Raw genomic sequence first — 21,410 nt, 5'->3', positions numbered from 1 at the left:
ATAAAATTGTGGGCAAAATATCTTGCAGAACATTTTTTTAAAGTAAAATCAACAATTTCTGTTCACTTGCTGTCCCTCTCCATTTGATGAAAAGCAAGGAATATAGTATCTGCATTTTTTTGTCTCTTCTTTCATCCGACTATCACAATTTCATTCCTCCTCTCTAGTTTTAAAGTCATTTGTGCTCACCTCTAAAAAGTCATGGTCATGGCTCAGTACTGTTTTCTATTACATTTTTCTTTCTGCTCAGTAAATTCATAACTATTTTAGATTAAGGGATGAAACCTGGTATATTCATACATCATCAGTAGAAGGTGTGTCACGTAACACTTTATGTCTACTGTTTTCAAGGTCAAAGTTATGGTTCAGTATTTTATGTTTTCCTGCATGCTTTCCATTCTGCATAGTAGTATTAGAGCTGTTTGAGATTAAGGAATGAAACTTGATATACTTGTGTATCAATATTTGAATGTGTGTGGCATATGACATAAGAATTATATCTTTATGGTCATGGTAAAGACTTAATATTTCACTTGTTATGGACACTTTTCATTCTGGTATTTCACTTGTTATGGACACTTTTCATTCAGGTATTTCACTTGTTATGGACACTTTTCATTCAGGTATTTCACTTGTTATGGACACTTTTCATTCAGGTATTTCACTTGTTATGGACACTTTTCATTCTGGTACTTCACTTCAGAGCTGATTTAGATTAAGGGATAAAACTTGGTATAATTATATATCATCATTAGAATGTGTGTTTTATACTACGTTGGTGGGACTACCTTCAAGGTCAAGGTCAGTATTTTAAGTGTTTCACCACTTTCCTTTCTGCTCGGTGATTTTCAAGCCCTTTATTCATTAGTGATGAAACATTGTACACTTAAACGTTATCATTAGTAATTGCTTTTTTTGCCATATTGGGGTTGTATCTTCAAGGTCATGGGTCAGTATATTGACTTTTCCACCATGCTTTTTTTTCTTTCTAACTTAAAAAACATTTTCAGTTAAGGGCCAAAACATTATATACTTGTGCATCATTAATTTAGCAGCTATGCTGAATACCAAACTCGGGTTCTATTTGAGAGTCAAGATGATAGGTCAATATTTTTCCGTTTTCCCTCATTCTTTCAATTCCTTTTTAAGCATTAGAGCTTTTTGAGATTTATGGATGAAACATGCTATGTTTGTGATGTACCACATTTGGATCAATTTCTTCCCATGTTCTGCATTTTTTACTCTAATGCCCTGTGAGCTAGAGAATATTCATCTCTACCCAGTAATTCTACAGCTCTGGAATAAGGGTTAAAATGAGATTTCATTGTTTTATACCTTTGGTGACCTCAACACAGTAGGCAGGGAACACAATTTCACATAATTTTCTTGTTGGTATTGGTATAACATGGTGTTTATGACATGATGAATATTTATATCACCCCACAAACTTCCTGTCTGGTTAGACATCAGCATTTATATCATACATACTTTTGTCGCAGACAGATAAATTATAGCAAGAATTTTATATTCACTAAATTGTATTAAGTTTTATGCTCACAAACAATTTATAATTTACATTGATGTTATATACATTGTTGGATTTTAACCAAATTTATAATTCAGTTTTAGATTGACAAGACCTTGACATAGTTTGATGTACAGCATTCCAAAATTAATTTACAGAAAATTATGCCCTTTTATTACCTATCATTTAAATCTTAGTTTCTACATCATAACTTTACTCAAAATTGTATGATTTCAATTAAACTGAATGAGTCTGATTTCTCACATTTCATGTCAATTACAGGAGTTACAGACCGTGTTTTCCTATTCTCTTTACTTTGGGGTCTCACTATAAGTTACTGTTATGTGACTATTGGATTTCAACTAGATTTAATATGCAGCTTTGTATTGGTCACATCTGTTGCTTGACCTTCTAAACTTTGTTTCCACTGCAGAACTTTGACTAAGGTTATTATATTACAACCATTTTCATATGTTTGTTTTCCGTGGGATTTGTTCCATAGTTACAATATCATTAAATACTAGAGTGATTGCCTGTTTATGTCAAGATTATCCAGGATATCAAGCAAATTTTGTAGGCAGTTTTGAACTCTTGAGTTTGGTCACCAGCATCTTACATCATCATGGTGTAGATTTATTTTGTTTTGGGTGTAACACATTTTTCAGCACATTATAGGCTACACATGGTGGGAGTTTAACTGATGGAGGAAAAACCATGTCAAAACCACCAGAAAGAACCACTGACCCATGAGAAACTACTGGCCAGCTTTCTTACATACACACAAAGTCCCTAGCTCAAACTCCAACCCAAATGGAACTGAGATGCAGTCATCAGTAAAGGCAAGTGCTTTAGACCACTCCATCATCCAGGGTCCCAGGTGTAGATTTATGGCCCATTATTGATGGAAACACCATTTTTTATTTCCAGAGTTCCTTGCTTAAGAATCTGCTGAGTGAATTGTAATGCAGCAAAGCCCAGGTGCAATGTGTATATGTCCATTGTATTTCTTCTTTTTTTCTCAGTACATATCACTAATTCTTTCAGATGCTTGGTGATTCTCCAGACTTGAAACAGCTGCATTCCCTTGAAATTGTGGAGAAATTCCTCAAAATATGCAATAGAGCTGCCATCAAGGAACTTTTAGGGTAGTTATGATGGACTTTCTTGTATATATCTGAATGATTTTAGAAATAATGGCACGTTAGTGAATTGACTCCATGTTTATTATGAGTATGCTAATGAGAATAATTGTCCAACTTAATGATATGTTCAACAGTTCAACTACCAATAAAATTTGCAGTGCCTGGTTGAAAAATAAGCTACATCAGATTCAGAAAATAAGTTGTCAGCAATTGGCCTGTATTTTTACTTGAAAGGTCAGTTTAAATTAAATGACAGGTTTAAGCTATTTTCCTGTGAATTTGGAAAACAGAAAATGAACTATAAATATTTGTTACTTCATATTTCTATAAAATGCCATTTCTTCCTCATAAAATTATCTATAAAATGTCACATCCATGTCTTTCTTGAGTTTTTATTTCCATATGTAATGGATTAACCCAAATATAAACAAATTTGACTAAATGGTTACAAGAGACTATTCCAGATCAATTGGTTTATGTACAGAAAAAACGAAAGCCCTACTAGTTACAACACAACAGAAATGAGCAAGGCTAGATAGCAACAAACTCTAGGTTCTATTCGACAATGTGAGCCTCAATATGACCTCTCAAGATAAAATTCTTGGTGTATTCGTGGATAACAATCTTACTTGGTCTATTCACATTAAACATATTTCAAAAAAGGTTAATTCTTATCTTTGGCTACTGAGGAAAATCAAAACATACATTCCTCTTCAGTATAGGGTCAAAAGTTATATTCAGCCATATCTGGACTACTGTAATGTAATTTGGGGTAATACCTCTAATTCAAACATAACAACACTTTTAAGACTCCAAAAGAGGGCTTGCCATTTAATTCTAGATCAAAGTATAGACAATTTTCAGGATGCAATGAATAATATAAAGATTTTAACAGTACATGAAAGAATATTTCTTAGAAACGCCAAATTGATGTATAAAGTATCCAGAAAAGACATTACTGTCTATCTAAGTAATATCTTTCAACAAAGAGATGCTGATGGCACTCCAAATTTAAGGTCCATAAGAAGAAAAAATTACATTATACCAAGGCCAAAGAAGGAATTGTTTAAAAAAAGTTTTCAATATACTGGTCCACTGGTATGGAACAACATTCCCAGTGACATAAGGCAGGCTCCTAGCATTTCATCTTTTCACAATCAATGTCATAAATGGATGAAATCTTTATAAAATTGAACAGTTCTAGTACAAAAAGTACTGCCTGCTTTTCTGTAATTTTACATCATTTTCATAGCTGAATATTTCAATGCAGGATTATATTTTATGTTTTATGTATATGTTTATGTTTTCACTGATGCCTGTGAATGTGTTCCAGGCTTGATACTTTGAATTTTAAAATTACTTAATTATTTAGTGTCAAGCCAGACTCTTCACATCATGTTGTATATACTGTATATATTGTACATAACAGATAGAAGGCCTCAAGGTAGATTAGTTCTGTAACTAACTGAGTTACCTTCTCTAAATAAAGTCTTTATTATTATTATTATTATTATTATGTGCAAAACAAGCTTGGACAGAAGTCAGACTATGATTTCTTAAACATAAATGCTGTTATCATTGCAGTATTTTATTCTGCAGAAGATCTTGACATGCTGTTTGTGATACACAGAGAAAACTAATGTTTGCATGTGAATGCTATTATTGATATGCCGTTTCTTTTTAGGCAAGAGCAAACATGCTCTTATTGTGAAGACGACATTGAGGGTGCTCCAGTTGTACTGCCATGCAGAGACACAATTTGTATCCGATGTTACCATGAATTAGAAGCTCTTGGTACAAAGAAATGCCCAAAGTGCTCCAAAGACATCCCAAGTGAATTTAATTTGAATGCAAAAGGAAATGAAAGGTCTGTCCTGCAAAAATATTTGTTCAAATTACAGAATTTTTGTTACCTATTTCAGGGTAACTAAGTGTTTTATAATGATACAATGTAATGCAGTGGACCCCTTCTTGATAAGCTTCTCTCAAGAAAGGCCATCTTCAGATGAGAGGCCACCTTGCCTAACTCCACAGTGGTATTTTTGTGCTATTTTTTCCCCCTCAAAAGAGGCCACATTGCCTGAACTGCAGCGATATATTTGTGCTATTCTGTCCCCCTCAAGAGATGGTACCTCCTGGTTAGAAGCCACCCTGCCACTTTAGTATATTTGTGCTATTTTCTCCCTCTCAGTAGAGGCCACCTTATCAAAGGCTACCTTGCCAGATACTATAGTGATATATTTTGTGCTATTTTGTTCCCTTCAAGAAAGGCCATTCCCTAATCAGAGGCCACCTTGCTTATCACCACATTGGTATATTTGTACCATTTTCCCCTCTCAAGAAAAACCTCCTCTTGATCAAAGGATACTTTATAAGATACAATGGTGACAAATTTGTTCAATTTTGTTCCCCTCAAGAGAGACTATCACCTGATTAGAGGCCGTCTTGCCTGTCACTTCATTGGTATATTTGTATCATTTTCACCTTTTATGAGAGGAACATCTTTTGATCAAAAGCCTCTTTGCCTGACACAGGTTTAGTACATTTTTGCCATTTTGTCCCACTAAAGAAAAACCACCCCTTGATTAGAGGCTACCTTGCCTGATACAATGGTGGTACATTTGTGCCATTTTGTCCCCCACAAAATAGGCCATGTCCTAATCGGAGGCCACCTTGCCTGATACCACAGAAGTAAATTTGTGCCATTTTTTCCTCCATCAGAGGCCACCCCTTGAATTAGGCCAGTTTCTTAGTACTGAATGTGGTAGCCTCACAAAGGGTGGGCCACATTTTCCCGTAGACATATTTATAATGGTTCTTCACGGGAAACCATTATGACAGGAAAACTGGGCAACATCATGGCTTGAGGAAAGTGTACCCCAAATACATAAACAAATGCATGTAAATTTGTTAGTTCCATTGGTTATAGATCAAAAGATATGGTAGGATGACCTGTTGTCCATTATTATTTAGCATAAGTTTGTTATTGCTACTCCTCCTAAACTATTTGGAAGACTGAAATGAAACTTTACACGTTTTTATCCCAAGGTTGATTTGGTTACAAATGAAAATAGTTTTATTCATACATCCACTGTTGGATTCACAATGGCCATTTTGAAATTCTTTTTTTCACTATTCATTATGGAGAAATGGTCATATCAGCATGGAGTTTTAACTGAAAGACTTCTTGTGATGTCTATTTAGTCTCAGCTAAAAATGGTGCTTACCAGATATCCAGTTTGGCCATCAGCTTCAAAATTTTGCTATTGTTGCTCCTTTTAAATGGTCACCATGGTGGCCATCTTGGAAATCTCTTTATTGCTACTCCTTCTCAAATGAGGGAGCTCCAGAGGTTCAGTAATTAGCGAGACAGTTTTGTGACCAAAAGGATATGGTTTGAATTCTACCATTGGTCTAGTCCATGTCAGCTAACATGCAAAGCACTTTGCTCCAATTGGCTTGGTGCTAGATAGCAGATTTGGATTGCTGTGCATTGATATTTTCAGCAGAATCTTGGCAATAGATTTTACCATGAAATATATCCAAACCAAATTTATTTTAAACTCTTATCACCTTTTTTGATTCACTATAAATACATAAGTCACTACACAATTAGGAACTTATAAAACTCATTACTGACCAATATTCTCATCAAACATACCAAGCTGTGTATCACAATACAGTGGTCCCCCCTTGAATGGCCCCCCTGACCAGCGGCCACCCACTTCTTATGGCCAGAATCCCTTGGCACCGACAGGTTTGTGTTCAAAAGTATTCAAGAATGGCCACCCCTCTAATGTGGCTAGCATATTAGAATAAAAATGTAAAATGTTCCCCATACAAGCAGCCACGTTTTATTTCAAATATGTCCAGAACCAATAATTAATTCATATCTTAAGGTAAGTAATCAAATTATCACTACCATCAATACCTGTCTCCCGATGTCAGCTTTCCATTAATGAAAGAAGTGTTGGCTAATGTACATGTTACACTAAGATTAATATTATATCATTTTCTATAAAAGCCGACATTTACAGGAAATGGGCTCAACAATGTTGTGAGAGAGTTTTGGGCTTAACACATCTGTCGAGTTCTTCTCTTAGATGACTACAACTGAACGTAATTGTCAAGATCATAACATGGTCAGCATAGGCTAAATATAGATTTTATGGATTAACACACACAGAGAAATTACCCTTTAACAAAGCAGGGTACCAGACAAAGACTGAAAAATCACGTGACAATACGTATACTGCTTCGTTATGAAGAAGGCATATCGTCCACTCTACAATAGTTTCTCCTGCATAATTAAATCACATACAGTTAGCAACATCCAAATAAATCATTACCAAACATTAACATGTCATCACATAAACAGAGATGTATTATTTTAGAAGAAAGTCGTTTATTCTATTCAACAACATTGGTGGGTAGGTAGGGGGGGACTTGCCGAATGATTTTATTTAGAAAAGATTCGAATAAAACAGTTTTATGCTGAAAAGACTCGAATAAACAACATCATAACCAATAAGGAGATTATTCAGCAGCAGTGGAAAAATGAAGCAATTAGAAAATTATGTATGTACCAAGATTTAAATGACATTTTTTAATGGTTTTGCAATGTGAATGACAACAATACCCGCTTACATATCACATTCACGATAAGAATAAGAACTATTAATGTATATTCAGTTGAAATAAGTCTGTTCTTAAGACAAGAAGAACCTTTTAATAATTAATGTTACTTTTAAATGAAGATATGAAATGCTTTGAAGTATGTAGCTTTCTTACTAAGTACATTACATATACTTCTCACAAACAATTTAGTCCCCCTCTGGAAAGGCTACCTGTCATCTTATAAGGCCACATTCCTGGTGAAGAAGGGGTGGCCTTATAAGAGGGGGACCACTGTATAGTATACACACGTGTAAGGAAGAAGATTGTAAATTTTGGGTTCGGAAAGAAATCAAAGGGCAAGGTCATTTCCACACAATATTAGTTGAACATGACAGAATTTACCCAACCTTTAGTGAATGGCTTTCACTTTGAAATAGGAAGATGCCTATCAGTTGGCCATTAATTGCCAGAGACAACCATACCCTACTAGTGTCCTGCTAGAATACTATTAAATACAAGACAGGCATTCATGGTAATCTTGTTTCCTAGGACGTCCATGTACATTGATGGTAAAGTCAAACAAGGTATATTTAAGATTAACTAGTACCAAATATTAATAATTTGCGGATTGTATGGAACAGAACATCTGCAGGAATTTACTTGGACATGCATCATATTATGAAAACACCTGCAAGGTATAGTCATTAATTGAAAACATCACAAGGCAAACATAGTAGAGCAAATTTCTTATTCCATGAGAAATTAAGTTTGCAGAGTGAGATAGGGTTAAAAGTTTTCTGTATACTGCACATCACATGTATAGAGTTGTAAAGGTGATTCATTTTAATTGTTGCTTAAGCATAGTTTATACACAGCAATAGGTGACCCACTCACTACCATTCTTGCAAATAGTCTGCATTAATATGCATGAGATGTATTAGTACATCACTTGCCAGCCAATCAAAACAGTCCCAGCTGTCGCGTGCAGCGTCCTTTGTTTCAACTGTTCTAGTTTGGAGCTGATAGCAACAGCACATATATTTTGGTTGAAAAATCTGCCGCCATCCCCACCTCAATGCCTACAGTGTTCAATGGACATGGGAGTGTCTGCTGCTGCATGTGCTTACCCTAAATAAGCAGTCACCTTAGGGCATTCACTTCATTCCATTCCCAAGAATCTAATGTCAGCACTATATGGTGTATTCAAACTAAACCACTTGCTGCTGTCATCCCAACCTTTGTTGGACAGCCCAGTCTTCGCTGGGCTCCTTCAGTTTCCACTGAAAAAACTTTACTCAAGGGTTATCCATAACATTCTGTCAGGGAGTTTCACAGACCAGCTATGACCTCTGAACAACTATGTTGTGCCATTCAGTAGCCGCTGAATCACTCACTGACAGAATTAAGCAAAACAGTTTCATAAGTAGCAGCAGACAGTTCCCCTAGGCAAACAGTATAATTATAAATAAAAACCTAACTGGATCTGTGTTTTGTTGTGTAAAAAGTTCAGTCAATGTATCTTTTCAGGAAAGCAGTTCAAGAGTTCAAGGGATACCAGAGCAGGTGTAACAGTTTCTTTATGGATGTTGTGTCACAACTGTGTTTTGCTGACAACACTGTTCCATCAGATCAGGTGGTTGACAAGTTGCTAGGCTACATCATCATGACATCAACACCAGGGAAAGAAAGAAAAATGGAAACTCGCCATCTGACAAAGGAACTGACCATTTTCAATGACTGTGTAGATCCCAATCCAGTCTTTAGGTCATTTCTGCTGCAGTTACTGCTCAGAACAAGGTCAGATTGACTTGTTGATATTTTTTTTAATAACAAGTACAGTTGCTTCCTTGTGATGCTTATGGTGCTGGAGCAGGCAGTGATCCCATTTATTTTTCTTGAAAATGCGCAAAGAATTTACACTTATTTATTGAATATGAAGAAAATTGCGATCAAAATTGGTAAACAAAACCAAGTTAGTTTTATTGTTAAGAACAGTGGTTAATGTCTGGAAATTTTAATGAGCATCATGAAATTCACAACTTATTCTTTTTGAACTATGTGCAAGCAATGTGGGGATAACTCTAATATGCTTTAAAAAATTAACTTTAGACCGGGAGATCGAAATAGGTCTTTTTTTGTACCATACCCTGTGTTAAAGTGATAACGTCTTGCATATAATTATTTGTTTATATGTCAAGTAAAAACCCAAATCTTGCATATCTAGCATTATTTTAATTTTAGCATCCTTTTTAAGGTGAGTAAAGACACAAAAAAATATTTAAATTGCATTTTATCCTTTTATTCTTCCAAACACATGCTCTACAAATACATTTATAGAGCAATGATTTAACCATTTTTTTAAGATATTTTGGAAAATTTTAGCTGATGCGCATCACCTGAAATTAAGTTTTTAATTAAGTGGGTCAAATATGTAATCCAAACAGGAAGCATGACGGAAGTAGTACAAATACTTAGTGGCTCAAAAATAGGTTACACAGCAAATTTATATAAACTTTTTGACCAAATTCAGCAATTCATGTAGCAAATTCATAAGTTTTCAAACACCAGATGTGCAATTTTAATAGAACTGATCACCAGCTTACGAGGTATAAACTTCAGGACTGGAACTTTGGCGATTTTTTATCTTCTTTAGATTTCAATTTTTGGACAGCTCCTGCCATAATGTTTAAAGGTTTATGGGGGGGAATATAAATATATAATAATGAGACCATGATACATCCAAAGAAGATAATATTACACCTTGAAAATGTGTTTTTCAAAATACCTTGGATAGAGATATTTTTTTACTAGTAGTGACACTGTCATTTCTGAGCTGCTACACACCTGGATTATGAAGCGCTTAATGATGAATTTGAGGATTATTGCATGCTGCCTAATGAGTGTCTGCCTATATTAACAGACGATGGCCAGAAAAGGAGCTTTTGTAGCTACTGGCTGGATATTATTAGCCAGACAAGTAGTACTGGTAGCATCCTCTTCCCAAATCTGAAAGTAGTTATTCAGCGACTAATTACCTTGCCATACAGCAATGCAGACTGTGAGAGATCTTTTTCTATGATGAAAAAATACAAATTGTAGGAAGTCCCTGAATGCAGACACACTAACATCATTTTTGTAGTTTAAAATAAACATTGACATTTGCCACATAGGTGTTGAAAAACCCTGATTACATTTAGAAAAGTGCAGTGGGTGCATGTTTTGAATATAATAACGTGTGTTACAACACACTCAAAATGAAAAGAATAAAATAAAATAAAGTTTCAGAGATGATTATGTAAATATGTGTAAAATTAGTTCGTGTATTGCATTTGTTGTTCAATAACTGTTGATCTTATATAATGTATGAATACATTTTTCGTGTATGGTTTATTTTGGTCTTTGTAAGGTTTTTTATAGGTCTGGCATACAGGTTTTCATCTCAAGGGTTTGATGGGTATGCAGATGTATTTGTTGCTTTGTTACACTTATTTAAAAGCAGACCTGAGTAATATTGTCACTTTAATTATGACTTTTGTATCAAATCAAATAAAGGGAATGGAATTTTAAGAAAAAGCTCATGGGCATGCAAATCCTACCTGCATAAGAGCTGGTGGTCACAGTCATGTGTCAGGTCAGCCCATTTCAATTAACCTTTTGAACACAGTTATAAATATTTTGTGTAAGTGACAATTAAACTTCCTTAAATTATCATAGTCACTTACAAATGTGATCAAAGATAGCAAGGCATTCTTGAAGTGAAAAGAGTACCTTCTGTTTTTAAAGCTTGGTTGATAGACATCGTTCTTTATGGAGAAATGAGTTCCAGAGTTTGTAGTGGTCTTAAAATTCCTGAACTGGTACTCTAAGATTTTGATAAAGGATGAGCAAAATTGTCATTATTACTAGCAAAGAAATCACAGTATCATTATTTCGCTTATAAAACAATTTTTTAAATATTAGTTTCAGAATTGATGGTTGTTTTGCAAAACAAAATATCTCTACTTTATTAACAAAACAGTCTTGTTTTGTTGTGCTAAAAGCAGTGATGTAAATACACAATGTTTGCAGGTACACAATAAGGCTCACATTTACATTCATTGACTTGAAACCAGATGGAGTTGTGTTTTTCATTATCTTCCAGAGATTGGTTATCTTGAAGAAAAAAAGTAATTTATACTGAAAAGCCAACAATTTCGGTACAGAAACGTTGTTTAGTGATAATTATCCCCAACTCAATTAAAAAATGAGTATTCAGTCATAAAATAATGCCACTACCCACCTTCAATGGTCTTCTCAATATCCAGCTTGGATTACACACCATTCTTCATTCTTCCAAGATCCCCTGGTAATGCATGCCCTTGCGTATAGTGTGGTCCATGTTTTTGTACCCTATTGTGTGCAAGTTATCAAGGGAGATGTGAATTAAGAACTATTAACATTCATGGATAAAACTGACAGCATTGAATGGTATCAAAGCTCTGGGTAATGGCATCAGATGCAGATCATTTGGAACACCTTGGAGTTTTCTGTTGTGGCCTAAATCCACCTTGGATGCAACCATAGGTATATGCACACATTTCCAGACCTGCAAACTTGCGATTTTGCTGTATGTTTTATGCTGTTTGTATTCCATTTGAGCTTATGATATGACCCTGCAACCATCCTCCATTATTTATCATCTATTGTGTGTATCTGTGAACAATTAACATCACAAAAGCAACTGAACAATTTTGACCAAAGCATCTTGGCATGAAGGACTTCATATTTATATAAATAATGCTAATCCATCACTAAATATGACTCTCATTACTAAAACTTGAAAATCTTAAGGCAGCTTCATCTCCAAGGCAGATCAACCTTAAATATTCTATCATGGAGGCTTTTCAAGTTTTGTATAAATAATATTGCCAGTCTGCAATCAGATATGGCCTTCATTGCTAAATATAGAAAAACCTTTAAATCACTTAAAAAATAATGCTGTCCAGAATTCGACAAATTTGAAGCATCTCCAGTGTTAGAAAATAGAAGTCTGTCAGATTTGTACTAATGATGCTGATCTGTATTCATGTGTTGCTGTTGGACCTCAAATTTCATTATTTTTTTTTGTTGGTCTAAAACAGGAAAACAAGAGTTTTTATGAATTATTTTTACAGTCTTCATTACCCCTAACAAACCTGATTCAATCTCTGTCTAAAACTTTATTTTTAACATCTTTGTTTTGACATGATATGCTTGCAATAATTACTCCAACATTACTGTTATACAAAATTAGTTTAATCCATAGGGTTGAATTCCCTATGAATAAGCAGTCATGCAATTTTTGTATAATTTCCCAGTCTATGAATAAGCAGTCATGCAATTTTTGTATAATTCCCCAGTCTATGAATAAGCAGTCATGCAATTTTTGTATAATTCCCCAGTCCATGAATAAGCAGTCATGTAATTTTTGTATAATTCCCCAGTCTATGAATAAGCAGTCATGCAATTTTTGTATAATTCCCCAGTTTATGAATAAGCAGTCATGCAATTTTTGCATAATTCCCGTCTATGAATAAGCAGTCATCCAATTTTTGTATAATTCCCCACTCTATGAATAAGCAGTCATGTAATTTTTGCATAATTCCCCAGTCTATGAATAAGCAGTCATGAAATTTTTGCATAATTCCCCAGTCTATGAATAAGCAGTCATGCAATTTTTGTATAATTCCCCAGTCCATGAATAAGCAGTCATGCAATTTTTGTATAATTCCCCAGTCTATGAATAAGCAGTCATGCAATTTTTGTATAATTCCCCAGTCTATGAATAAGCAGTCATGCAATTTTTGCATAATTCCCGTCTATGAATAAGCAGTCATCCAATTTTTGCATAATTCCCCAGTCTATGAATAAGCAGTCATGTAATTTTTGCATAATTCCCCACTCTATGAATAAGCAGTCATGTAATTTTTGCATAATTCCCCAGTCTATGAATAAGCAGTCGTGCAATTTTTGTATAATTCCCCAGTCTATGAATAAGCAGTCATGCAATTTTTGTATAATTCCCCAGTCTATGAATAAGCAGTCATGCAATTTTTGTATAATTCCCCAGTCTATGAATAAACAGTTATGCACTTTTTGTAAAAATGATATGTCTTTATTTTACAGTGAGGAGAAGGTGCACTCTAACCTGGAGAAATACTTTAGTCGGGCACACATTGTGATTGGTGAAGATGACCTAGACATAGAGACACACAGGGTACAATTGTGTCTGCTTGTGGTACAATGTCTGGAGGTGAGAAAATATACCAGTAAATGACATGATGTATTCCTTAATAAATATAAAATTTATAAATTGTTAGTTTGAAGTAACCTGTACAAAAAATCTCCCAGCCTGAAGTTGGGAGACTAAATGATGTAATCACCAAGAGACCCAGGTGCTAATATTGTGAGAAGGTGTCCCCTCTGGGACATGGGCAAACATATACCAGGATTCAGTCTTGGTTAATGGCATACAATTTCTTTGATGACCCACTAGAATATGAAAGATGTTTTCACACACTACAGTGTCAAAATAATCAGCACAGATCATATTGCTGGTTATGAAAAAAAGCTTTGTCATATAAGCTGTGTTATTGAGCATTGGACTAACAGAAACTGATGGGGTTTAGCATGTCTCATTACACAGCTCTCTGCTACCAAGATCATATTAACACAGCAACAAACAATGACCATTTCACTATATGCATACAAACATCTTCACAAAATGTGATTCATGAACATGTTAGCAGCATTCTAGTAAAAGATTTGTGCATATTAGAGTAAAAATCAAAGTTATAATATCCAGTGAAAATTGTCTTAAGATATTTCCCACTTGTCTTGCAGTCTACAATTGAAACCAAAATAAAATTACATTTTGGAATAAAATTAGACTGGTAGTGAAGTCAGCATCATAAAGCAAAATGGCTTACTACAATTACAACACTCTCAAACGTTCAAAAAGTTCAAAATTTTTTCTGTTGAGTGCTGTATAGAGACAATGTAATGAAGTTATGTCATTAAAATTATCACACTATTGATGGATACACCTGAACTGATTCTTATTGATGTCCTTTTATGTTTGCACTGTGAAAAAATCCAGACTGCAATTCAAAACACCTTTCTAAGTAAATAGAACACATTCACAGTGAGAAATGATACTGACTGTAACAACAGCAAAGCACCTGAGTAAATTTAAATCAGTGTAAATGTTTAGAAATTAGGGAAACTTCTAACTTGTATGTATTGAATGTAATTATCTTTCATAAGTAGGCCATCATAAACATCAGACTTTGTTGTGAATGATATGGTAGGTAGTCAATTTAATTGAAAATAAGAAGAATGCAGGTGATGTCACAAAAAATTGACTGACTCTGATGGAAAAAATTAACTTTTATTGTTAAATTTTGTATAGTTCTCCCTCCACTAGATTGAATCCTCAGACACAATATCATATCTTTTTTGTGACTGAATATATCTCTGCCAGTTCATATCATTTTGTGTCAAGTTTGACACTAACTCCCATATAAATGCATTTTTTACAAATATGTAAATTGGAGAAGAAATATCAAACATGTGAGTATTTGCAGTTCTTTGTATTCTTTCTTGACAATCTCTTATATGTGTCAGAGCATCACTCTGACAAGTTCCACAGAGCTTTGATTATACCATTTATGGTATTGACCAGCAATCTGTTGCAATTTGCAAAATGTCAGAGTTTAGCAACAAGTTACCTCTCCATGCAAGGGATACTTGTCCCAAAACAATTTTCTTCTGTTCTTTAAAGAAATATTTTCACCATGGCCCAGTGTCAAATATATCATGGTTATTTCATGCAGTTACGTAAGATCAATCTCTTAAAATAACATATAGAGTAAATTAATCTTTAATTGACAAAAGCAACAATAGTTTAAATCATGTTTCCTGCATTTGGTAGGTCATCTCTTTTTGTTCCCTTTTGCTAAGGCGATGGGGCATAGGTATGATCTGCCTGTCTGTCTATCCATTCTTCTGTCTTTTGTTAAGACTCTGGGTTTTAAATTAAGTAACAGAAAGAAAGCAAAACCAGTAAGTGCAGTAAAATCAATAAAAATATTATTTCTCTAAGTAACAAAGTGAACATTGAAGAAACACTGTATTGTGAATTAACTCCCAAATAATCCTAAATGGCCTATCTAAACTTGAGAAGTATAGAATGTTCCAAATGAATTCCAATAGTCCTAAATGCAGTCACATGCCACAATGATGTAATCCAGAATGGGTTTTAAATAGTTCACAAATAATGTGTTAACCCAAATCATTTAGCACTTGATAATTCCATTAAATAATTTAAATAAATAATTCCTTTTGAATTATATTTGAACACAACTGTAAACATTGATAACAAAATGATTCCAGAAAAAGATCTTGAAAACTGGAATGAATGATTTGTTTACCAAACCCATATATATATATATATATATATATATATATATATATATATATATACACATACATACATACATACATACATTTTCACTTGACCTATATGTGAGTTGTTCCCTGGAAAATTCCTATGAAATTGTTAACAAATTTGTGTCTAGAACATGAGCTCATAAAAACCTCTTTAAAATCTACAATTATGGACAAAAATTTGCTGTGTAAACCTGTTGTTTACAAATGACCATTATCTTAAAGTACAATCTACAATTGTGGACTAATACATAGCACTGTCCATCCACCTTGTTAGTGCTATAGCATCCACATTACTTTTACTGTATTTACTGGTGATTTTATTGGAGTTTTATTAACACAATTTATTTGTTTTCTGATCGAAAAACATGCAGAAATATCTAATTCTTTGTCTGAAAACAAACTAGGAGAAATTCCAGACCCAAGCACTGTCCAATGTGCCTATGTTTCACTGGGCTGCCACATTTAAGTCACTGCTTGAAAACAAACTAGAAGAAATTCCAAACTCAACCATTGACCGATGCACCTAGGTCTCATTGGACTACGCCATTAGTCAAATGGCACATTAATCATGCATTATGTGAATGGTAATGAATGAAAACAGACTTATCCTGCCTATTATTCTCGTTCAAAGGCCAGTATATTCAAAAACAAAACATGTGAAGCAAAGATCTGCTATGAAAATGTGCACAAATATAACTCAGATTGCTTTCCGAGTTTGTCACTGAAAAATAAACAACAAAAAGTCGTATATAAAACAGGATGATTATCAATTAAAATTTTTGGCGTGTTTAAAGAAATAGTAATTGTCTAAATATTACTAACAGAACAAAATCACAAAATTAATTACATTTTTGTCAGTGTCAGTTCATAACAATGTATAAAACATTTGAAATACGAATCTGTTTAAATTTTGTTTAATTTTTAAAGTTTCATCTCCAGCTAAACTCATTCGTAAATACACATCTTGGGCATAACTGGGTTTTAGTGTTATCCTCCCACTTTTTGACAAACACTTGATGAGGCAATTTCTGATAAAAATGCATGCTGCGCCACCACTTTCTGAAAATGATATCAGTGTATCCATCATATTTGTCATGTGAGAACTACAGCTGTGTCCAAAAACATGAGTGCTTCATGTGAGAACTACAGCTGGGTCCAAAAACATGAGTGCTTCATTTGAGAACTACAGCTGGGTCCAAAAACATGAGTGGTTCAGCTAAACAAGGTCTCAGAATGAATTTGATGATGAGTAGGTTTATCCTATCATGCAGAATATCACTCTTTATCAATTTTTACCGAGTCTATGAAAATTCTAGTATTCACACTCTTTTGTTTAAAGATTATAAGATTTGACCTTTGTGTACAGAGATACAACTCTTGGAAAACTTAGACATTCCTCTGGGATGTGAACACAGTAGCAGTTCACAATTTCTATTTGATTTGAACCAAACTGGCTGTGTACCTTCAGTCCAACAGGTTTTAGATGACTTGTAACATAATCAGATTTAGATGTGCAACAAGAGTTATTTCCCCTTAAACGACCCGTCATCTCACTGGTTTATGTGCACTGTTGGATTCACATTTTTATCACCTACCTTTCTGAAGAAAACTATCACACTTTAATTTACACTCAATGGCTTTAAATCTATAATTATGAAAGGAAACATGGTATACTTGTTCTTCATCATTAGAAAGTTTGTTGCATACCACAGTACATAATAATAATGCCTTACCTCATTAACCCCTGGCACCGTGTTTACATGGCAGGAGGTAGTAGCCTACTGCCAAGCTCTGTAGCATGAAGGTCATGTATGAGACACTAAAGTGGGTGGTATTATAGAAAGGTAGACAGATGTAGTTCTACAATGATACCAGATAATCTGGACTTTCTAGTTACACTACAAAATACAGAGGGAAAAACCAAATTTTTGGACCGGTTTTTTTTCTCACCCAAAATTCGCCCATGATGGGAATCTGATTATCTAAGGCAGACCAGTCTGAACTGCACACAGACAGGTGAACCTTTGCAAAAAGTAGGGTATGGTGGGCATTTGGAATGAAGAGTGGTCTCAATACGAAAATGATGGGTCCGTTAAGCAAACAAAAAAAAAACTCCAAAACTCCAGCTTTTACCCACTGAAAATGGTGTTTCTAACACAACTAGGCATTAGGCTAATGGAAAATCTCTTGAAAGTCAATGTATTAGGATGTTTCCAGAAATAGCAACCATAATGTGTTTCCTAATCACATTTCGTGCGAAAACGACAAAAACCTCCAGGGGTTAATGAGTTAATTAAAGAGGCTAGCTTGAGTAGTTGAATACAGCTGATATCCCTTGAGGCCTCTCTCTCTTTCTCTCTCTCTATATACACACACACACACACACACACACACACACATAAGGCATATTTGACAAATTCAGAATTGTTAACAGTCCAAAGTGACACACCCATTCTACTGTATTTACTATATCATATTGTTCTTTCTTTGTTTTATATGCAGAATATGCAAAATTCAGTACCACAGAAAGAATGTTCCTCTTCATTTGTTACATTTACAAAGTTTTTAATATTCAAAAATTTCAGGACTCATTTTACTTGAATTGTGCCAGAGATGAAGTTGCCTTAGCAACTGACCATTTGATTGATGCTGAGCATGATATAAAAACGAGTCCCAGTATGTTGCAGAGACTGTATGGCATTGCCAAAGCCAGATTTGGCCTAGCTATAACAGCAAAACACATCCATGAGACTGTACTGAAGAAAGGTCAGATTCCTACTACCCAGCAACGACGACTGATTGACCAAGCTGCAGCTTTGTGTGAGGGAGATTGCAAATGGCCAAAGTATGTAATTCTGATAAATCTTTTTTCTTGCACAATTCACTATTTTAGATAAATGTCTCTCCTCACCCACCCCTTTGATAAGGGTAGTTTGATACTATGACTTGGACAGTGAATACAGAATAATTTCATACAATGAGTGGAGCAGTTATCAAGAGGTAATTCCATATAATGAGTTAGGCAGTTATCAAGGGGTAATTCCATATAATGAGGTAGGCAGTTATCAAGAGGTAATTCAATGTAATGATTAGAGTCATTATATAGCAATAATTTATACAGTGAGTAGGACAGTTATCAATCTATACATTGTTAATAGGGAGGTTAAGCACTGGTGACCATAGTCCTAATGCCCTTGTTACAAGCTGCTAAGTGACACTTTATATGTAATAATATACTTAACCATTTCATCTTTATGTACCAGTTTTCCAGTCCATGGGAAGTAAGTCCGTAAACACTATGGACTGCTTTACCAGTCTGGAGCAGTGTTCTTCTGTAACATTATAGTACCCGACTATATAAATTTCGGGGTACCTCTAATAACTTCCTTCTTGTAATGTAGATATTATTATTTGATTATCTCTTGAGTTTAGCTTGGATACAACTAGAAATATTGAACAAAGTAGGCACTTTTAATGAGTTTTCCAAGTTCGAAGAAAGATCAGATGAGAGTGAAGTGTCAGATTTTGAATTATCAGAGGATTTTACAGATTTCGACCTAGTACAGTTTGGTGAAAATGAGAGAAAACATCTGGAGAGACAATGGCATGCGCTTGTGGGTGACAGTGATGACAATGAAGAGGACTTTGAAGTTTTGAACTGGAGGAATTTTATTCTCCACGTAATATTGTTTGGGTGAAGTTGGAAAACCAAAGAGACTTGTTTCAGTTTTCTGAGAGAGTTGGACCCATCCAAGTGTTAGATGGCTCCAGGAAAGCTTTGGAATATTTTCAAATATTCTATTCAGATAAAGCTTTTGGAAACGTTGTCCGTCTAACGAATTTGAATGTGACAATCAAACATGCCAGAGGCTATACAGGTGTGTGGACCAATCTCACCTTGGATGAAATCAAGGCATTTTATGGAATTTTAATTATTATGGACACCATGAAATTTGACAGGGATGAATTGTGTCCAGAGATCGATTTTTTTCAGATCAGATGCTACCTGCACTTTAGTGATGACAGGTGTGTTGCAAATTACAAATTACACAAGGTGAGATATTTGTTAGACCATTTAAGACATGCATTACAGTCTGAATATGTCCCTCACAAACAAGTTACAGTTGATGAAGCAATGATACTTTTAAAGGGAGACTGAGCTTGAAACAATACATGAAAGATAAGCCAGTTAATTTTATAATAAAGATATGGGTTCCGGCAGACGCTGTGATGTCATATTGTTATAATTTTGATGTTTATATTGAAAAAAATGCAGAAGTTGGGAATGAAAACCTTGACCTGTCATCTAAGGTGGTAATTGTTCTTACCAAAGCAATTGAAATGAAGGGCTATGAGATATACACCAAAATTTTTTCCAAGCAAACATCTCGCTGATTACCTTTACCAACGGAAAACATACCTGTGTGAAACAATAAGAACAAATCGTAAATATTATCCTAAAGCCCTGGTACAATCAATTGCTCCTGCTAGAAGAATATGTTGAGGAACATCAGACTAGCTCATGAGTGGGCCATTGCTAGCATTCCTACTGGAAAGACAATCATATTGCCTACTATCTGTCATCGTGTCACTGACCAGTAGCAGATCAAACTACCGAGCGACGGAATAAAGATGGAACAAGAACTCAGCTTCTTGTACACATACAGTGACAGATTATGCCAGATACATGGGAGGTGTGGACAGGTTAGTTGTTGTTGCTGTTGTTGTGGGGTTTAACGCCATTTTTCAGCACATGATAGGCTATTCATGGCGGCCACTATTAATGGTGGAGGAAGAACCTGGGAAAACCCCGGGAAGAACCACTGACCCACAAGAAGCTACTGGCAAGCTTTCTCACATACCCACCTTGGCCAAATTCTAGATTTAAACCCACGCAGACAGAGGTGAGATGGCAGTGATCCGTAGCGGAGAGCACTTTAGACCACTTGGCCACTCGGGGCCCCCGGACAGGTTAGACCAGAGCACAAGGTTGAATAAAGAAAAGAAAACCATGTGATGGTATCATTGGATAGAGATAAAATTGAGAGAGTGTGCATTGTACAACACCTTTGTCTTGAAGGGTACAGTTGTGGATCATAATCCACCTGGAAAATGGGCAAGAGACTTGTCATTTTGCATGGATGTGGCCCATGAGCCGATCGGAAATATTCAGCAAGTAAGAAGAACCTTCAAAAGACCAAGACAACTGAACATTGATGAGGAAAGACTGGATGAAAAAGCACACTGGCAAGTGCCAAGTGGGAGTGCTACTAGACTGTGTGAAGTCGGCAACAAAAAGCACAAAAACTACAAGGCCAGCCATCCAGGTGTGTCTGTGACATATAATCCTTTCAAGCACTCCAGAACTACACAAATGCAAAGTTCCACTGTGTGTTAATGCCAGGAGCACCTGTTTTGTGGACTTTCATACAAAGGTGTATTACTAGCAGTGAAGACTTACCTGTGTAGTCTGCAGGTGACACTTGAATAAAGATTACATGTACAGACATTATAAATGATAGATTCTTCTATAAATCTATAAATTCAGTTATTATACTGGTGTTATCAGTTTTATTTACTTGAAGATAAAAGGAAAACATTTTGTGAAATTTATTGTTTTACTCACAAGTAACTTTAACGAGACTTTGACAAGCTTC

At 34.9% G+C, this 21,410-nt stretch overlaps 1 protein-coding gene across 1 annotated transcript in view; it reads left to right on the top strand.

Annotated features, from left to right (window-relative positions):
- LOC149786041 (E3 ubiquitin-protein ligase rnf213-alpha-like) overlaps positions 1-21,410 on the top strand; it is a 165,428-nt gene that overhangs the window by 76,875 nt on the left and 67,143 nt on the right. Inside the window, exons 16-20 of the mRNA XM_089976323.1 lie at positions 2,570-2,670; positions 4,352-4,534; positions 8,812-9,081; positions 13,429-13,555; positions 18,339-18,598. Of these exons, the coding sequence (XP_089832449.1) occupies positions 2,570-2,670; positions 4,352-4,534; positions 8,812-9,081; positions 13,429-13,555; positions 18,339-18,598 (941 nt within the window). The remainder of the gene's footprint in view (positions 1-2,569; positions 2,671-4,351; positions 4,535-8,811; positions 9,082-13,428; positions 13,556-18,338; positions 18,599-21,410) is intronic.

Source organism: Sinohyriopsis cumingii, chromosome 12 (assembly GCF_028554795.1).
Source record: "Sinohyriopsis cumingii isolate HCF-2022 chromosome 12, ASM2855479v2, whole genome shotgun sequence".
Taxonomy (NCBI): Eukaryota; Metazoa; Mollusca; class Bivalvia; order Unionida; family Unionidae; genus Sinohyriopsis; species Sinohyriopsis cumingii.
Note: the sequence above shows the minus strand (reverse complement) of the source record. Positions and strands in the feature narration are given on the sequence as shown.